This window comes from Papaver somniferum, chromosome 9 (genome assembly GCF_003573695.1).
Source record: "Papaver somniferum cultivar HN1 chromosome 9, ASM357369v1, whole genome shotgun sequence".
NCBI lineage: Eukaryota > Viridiplantae > Streptophyta > Magnoliopsida > Ranunculales > Papaveraceae > Papaver > Papaver somniferum.
In genome coordinates this window covers 89,633,214-89,639,364 of record NC_039366.1, presented here as the reverse complement: position 1 = coordinate 89,639,364, position 6,151 = coordinate 89,633,214, and the positions used below count along the sequence as shown (strand labels likewise).

Genomic DNA, 6,151 nt, shown 5'->3' with positions numbered 1-6,151 from the left:
ATGTTTTACAAAATCTACCTTTGGCAAAGAAATAGTCTATAAAAGAGCTAGAATTGTTTTGAGTCATTATTTGAATCAAATGATTGTGATTAATGGTGAATCCCGAGTCCAAGTTCTCTCGACCTTGTGACAACTTTTTGAATATATTTTCTTTATTTTATTTTTAAATCTTAAACCAATTTCTACGAGTCCGAGTTGAACGAACTTTACTACCACTTTCAAAACTACATCACACATGTAGTTATCCATCAGCAACAGCATCAACTTACCACCACCAGACCAGCATCAACTTACCAGCATCAACAACATCGCTTACTACCATTTTTCCTCGTTCTCTAATCAACAACAATTCAGTTAAAAATATTATTATAAAGCAAGACGGTTCAATCATTCAGCTTGCACATTCCCAGCACCAGCACCATGCTGCAGCTGCAACAACTCCACTAATTCAACCACCTTGTAGCAACAATACCACTGCTTCTCATGATTTACAGCTTCATGTTCGTGACCACAACCAACAGTTCATCTGCATCTCCTCCAGAATCTTGTCTATGTGCATCAACAAAACTGTGGCCATTACTGCAACAACAAGCAATCCACAGCAAACCCAGCAAATCCTTCTTGCAATTTCTTCAGCTCAAATCACCCACACTCTATAACCTATACCCGTTTGCAAATCTTAGACCAACAGACTGTTTACAGAGAATGGGGACCAAATCCTATTCTTCTCTAGTCCAGACCAAATCCTACGTATTTAATCTTCATCTCTTATTCTTCCTTGTAACTCACTGATTCACAACAACCTACGCTCAAACCACTTATTTCGGTCTCTTGCTCTCTCTCTGATTCAACAAGGAAGGCATCTACACCACTTTAGCTTCAATTCCACAACTAACTCCATCTTCATACTGAAACCAATTCGTGCCCAACTCACCGAATAATTGGAGCATCTACTTTCTTCCATTTCTTCTCACTAACTGAATTTAAGTGGTACCCAAATCAAATCAAATGGATGGGTTTTTATGTTATTCAGAACCTTAAGAAACCATGACAAGTTGCGAACCAATTCAAACTCGATTAATCAAGGTTTTCGAATGAATTGATTTGCTGATATTGAACCTTATCAAATCTTCTTCAAGAACAGATGTAGTTGATGTCGATTTTAGGTTTCCATGTTCAATCTTGCTGCAAGTGCTAACTGGTATCCAAATTTAGGTTTAGATGAAGATTGAATCGAGTTTAGGTTAACTTATGTGAATTGACCTTCGTTGATGGACTAAATTAAGGGTACCTGAAGAAATTATTAAAGTTGATAACATGGAAAAGAAGTAGAAGAAGATAAAAAACCTAGATTTCTCTATCAAACTCAATAAATCGGAATCCTCTGATTAGATATGCATACAAGACTCAGTGAAAGGCTTTGTGAAGAAGATGATAGTGAACTTGAAATCGGTTTATTGGTGCCCGTTGATTATTTTCGAGATGAGCATCGACAAATAATTTGATTAATTGTGTTTATGGCATGTGGCGACTTTCTATGCTATCCAATCTAACCCGTTGATTATTTCCGAGATTAACACTAGTATCAGATCAAACACCAAAATGAGTATTGTATAGAGGGTAATCTGCGCATCATTATCCGAGGAGAAATTGACTGAATTGATCGAGAAATTGACAAAAATAACGGATTTGGATGGAAAAATGGATGGAGATCTAAATTTACAAAGTGAAAAAAAAACGGGCCTATGGTTGTCTATCGGGTATAAAACTAGTACTATATCTGATTATAATCCAAAAAAAAAGACTCGTTCTGAATCAATAAATTGCTGACTGGTATACAACGGGATCCCTGCTAGCTCAACATAATTTTTTGAGTGGAAGTGCTTTAAAAGAACTTGGAATAATTTTTGCCCAAACAATCCCAGGGTACCTCTTCCTACCTAGATAAGACTGCGCAAAAAAAAAGGCTAATACAATCAAGCAAAATACATCATAAAAAAAGTTAATTGTTCTCAATTTTTAATGAACAACGTAATGTACCAGACTAAATTGTTGAAGAACATGTTCAAAATCTAAACATGTGGAGCCTTTCTGTCCTGCTTGTAGTTTGATTACAAATACAGAAAAGTCAGAGATGATCATATGATAAAGAAGTCGGGAAAAAACTTGGGGAAGGTGATAGTAACATGGAGGGGAGATCAGGAAAAGGAAAATCAGAATCTCAGAGATGGAAACGAAGAAAATACCAAAACATTAAAAAGCATCACTGAAATTGCTTTGACTTTCTCAACCAAAATTTGAAACCGTACGAACATTTAGATGACGCTTGAATACACGCTTGCGTTTTTTGTATGGTTGTTTCGGAAACTAACGACCAAAAGAACAAATTAGGGCTGGTCTGGGGAGGAGAGAGTGTCCTCACTAGAGTTCAACACATTGCCAGCATGCCACTTGGTGAAAGCTTCCTCAAGTACTTCCCGCATCCAAGGATGGCGACAATTTTTGGCTGCCTCAGGAACTGTTAGCCATGTCCGCACTCGGGTGCTCTGCTCTGGCCACGAATTGAGCTGCTCTTTAACTAACAAAGCAAACATAGCAGCTTTACACAACCCTTCGGGACTGCATTCATCTTGATGAGTTTTGCTCTTGAATTTGTAATGCCCAAGATTTTTCTGTAAAGTTGATGAACAGAAGGAAAAACTTATAGATATGATGTAGAAACAAGAAGCAAAAAGCTTATTAACCTCGTGATATAATCATATAATTGCTGAAAAAATAAGGGATAACAACAAGAATTTTAAGCGTTACTGCAGTTTGCAACATATATATTTCCTCACTTCAACTGAACCACCCTAGGGCCAAGGAAAAGCAAATCAATCACATTACTTGAAGAAAACCAATAAGTAAAGGATGCTTATCTAAGATTTAGGGCTTCAGCAAGTGGTGATTTAATCATGAGAACCCACAAAAATAACAAAGGTAGCAAGAGAAAAACAAGCAGGTAGGCTAGACGCATAGGTGCATCAAGGAGACAAGTATTTCTATGTGTTTGATTTAAAACCATGTGATGTTTATCTCTTGGTCAACATAATTTAGGGATCATTTTCTATAAAATCCAGCCATCAGATCATTCACAAGTGATCATAAATAACAGTCTGAAACAGTATAAGAAACTAATAAAGAGTATTACAAAGTACAAACACACTGGAAATGTTTGAAATTTCATAGAAGTGCGATACAAAGAGCTCAAATCGCTTATCCCTGATAGAAAGCATCATTAAAGAGGTAGAGATGACAGACAAGACATAACTAACGAGTCATCAGTTGCATGCGGCAGAAGCTGGCGTGGTGAGGAATTTGGATGTTGGAATGGGTATGTGATAGCACAGACCATTACAAGTACACATATGACATGCTAGAGGGAACACAGGGCAGCAGTTGGGTAGAAAGGTTCCCACAACAAAATGTTCATGAATCCCTTTTTAGGGACACTTAAAGAGGTAACTTAAGGCCAAAAGAGTGAACAACTTACCATTATAACCCCACGAACACCAGCTTCTTCTAAAGCTTCCCGTGCTGCTGCCTCCTCAACAGTTTCATCGTTCTCCCATCCTCCCTAAAAAAATCCAGTAGAACTCATGAATCGAAGTTTAAGTTCTCCTTACTTAATTCGAAGTTTTAGTATTAAAAGCAGAACAGCAACAGAATTTTGTAATTATAATCAGTATGGAGTTAAGTATCAAATCCAGATTTTAGAAAACGGAAAACAGTTAGGTACAGAATACAAAGTGTTCTGCATCTCTTATGATGGTGCAAGATAATACCAAGTGATATATATCCAATAAGTTAGTATTGGCTGAAACTATGTTAATCCCCCCAAGTTTCACACCAAGCAAATGTATTAGGGATATGCACAGTAAAGATATGTGAAAATCAATCTACTTGACTCTAATTCGCTGTGAAACAGCTACCAAAACAAAAATCCAGAGCCATTCACCCATCTTAATCGGTAAGCTATATTAGCTTTAGGATTTCTCACCATTACATCTAAAGAGTGACATAAAAGACCTGAAAAGAGTTGTAATTACACCATTAGTTTTTAGCAGCATACGTAGTGGTACTGAAACTGATATTTATTCTACCTTGCTAACCAAGAAGACATTTTTCACACAACCTCAATCTAAGTATTCTCGACTCACTAATCATATCCTTGGGAAATGAGTATGAAGTACTTATATGGTGCACAACATACATATACATACCAAAGCAAGGAACTAGCCCACCGAGGCTTCCGTTGGGTTCACAAAATGGAAGCATAATCATACACATAGAATTTAGATTATGCTCTAAAGGGTATATCTACAAGGGATGGAAGACTTAGAAATGCTAAAATCAGATTTCTGCTAGTATTCTGGCTAGAAGCGCAGCTTTAAATCACCTTACTTAGGAACTATATATGATGAGATCACAAAACTAGTTTGTTATCAGCCTAACAACTCAATTAAAGTTATCAAGTAGAGGAGCAGTATTAACTAGGGAATAAATAAGTACTAAAGCTTCTCTTATTACCATTTAACATTTGATGTTTGCCTAAAAACAGAACAAGAAAGAAACTTAAGTCTTAATATATGGTGTCAACATTTCTAAGGTTCTACCTGTCACAGTCACATACAAGCCAATAAATCCAAATACAGATAACACTGGTTATTAGAGTTCCAAGCAATGTGTTGCTACGGAGAGATTGTTACTTCATGTCTAAAATAACACAATAAGTACATAAGAATGTAACCATAACATTGATAAAATTACATTTTCGCAACATTATACCTTTGGAAACAAAAGTCCTGGCCCACTTGATGAGTTGATCATAAGAACCTCAACAATTTTTTTACAATTGGAATCTCCACTGTCATCTTCTCTGTACTTAAAAGGAATACACCTGTCAAAATCGCATTGCATTAGTTCCTTTTTCTAGTCGTCATATAGGGTATAGACGAAGTATGGCATTACAAGCAGCTATTACATATCAAATTTCCAAGAATCAATAATACATTGGAATCTTCAAGATACATTCACATTCTTATAATGCCCTGCCTACATTTCCCTCCCAACATCCACCTATAGTTAAATTACTGGTGACATATACATACTGAAGATCCTAATACAAAATCTCCCATTTTACCACTTCACTGATGATATTCAAAAGCACACCTACATGACTACAGATTCTTTTAACGGAGTTAGGGTTTAAGTAACCAACAATGCAGAGACTAAATAAAGGAGAATGGCGTCGATAACTAAAGAATTAAGGCTATTATCAACACCTAATCTATCATTAGCCAAGTAAACTGAATCTAAGGGATAGATGAATGATAAATCAAATTAAACAAAAGGCAAGAAACTGATAAATGATTTCAACAAAGAGTAATAATTAATGAACATATGAGATTGAGATTGATTATTATACCCGGCGACAAGGCGACAACCATCTAGGTAACGCTGCTGATGACGACCAGTACGGGCAACCAAATCAGACATCCTTGTTCTTCCGAAAACTAGTACTAATCATCTCCTCTTTGAAATCATCGCCACCATTTTAACATCACGTTTTTTCTCACATTTGATTTGATTCTAAATGTTTTTCTTTATGCATTATTTGATTTGCAAACGGACCACCCCTATCAAACAAGGGGCGCCTACTAATATTATTTTTATGAGTTTGGAGGATAAAACAAAATCAGAACAGCAGATTCTTAAGGATTGGATAGATGGAAAACCAGAAATGTTAGTTAAAGAATAGGGTAAAACAATGACGAATCAATCCTGTAACAGTGGCGGAAAAAGAGAGGCAAAAGTTTGTGTTTCTTTTTAGAGAGGTTGCTGATGATGTGAGGGATGAGGATTGCAACCGAGAGAACCAACCCTAAACGGTGATATCCGTTCTGTTTCGAGGCTGGTAAACTCGTTCTTGAATCACGTGGCTTTTGCTGATGGCATTCCGTTCTGTTTGAGGGAATAACGGGTTACGGGGCGGGCTGGCTAACACACTTTAGTTGAGCCGTACGAGCATGATATGATTGGCAGTGACTAAATGCAACCCACACTTAGATTAAATACAATCCTTCAAAAATATTATAAACCTTATAGATGT

General features: G+C 36.6%; 1 protein-coding gene across 1 annotated transcript; it reads right to left on the bottom strand.

The window, feature by feature from the left end:
• Positions 1 to 1,993: 1,993 nt before the first annotated feature.
• Positions 1,994 to 5,943, bottom strand: LOC113308631 (nudix hydrolase 16, mitochondrial-like). Its single transcript, XM_026557092.1, has 4 exons — positions 5,468 to 5,943; positions 4,828 to 4,939; positions 3,533 to 3,616; positions 1,994 to 2,672 (listed from the first exon to the last, which is right to left on the bottom strand). The coding sequence occupies exons 1-4, from the start codon at positions 5,536 to 5,538 to the stop codon at positions 2,388 to 2,390; spliced, it is 552 nt and encodes a 183-aa protein (XP_026412877.1). The 5' UTR covers positions 5,539 to 5,943; the 3' UTR covers positions 1,994 to 2,387.
• Positions 5,944 to 6,151: the final 208 nt, after the last annotated feature.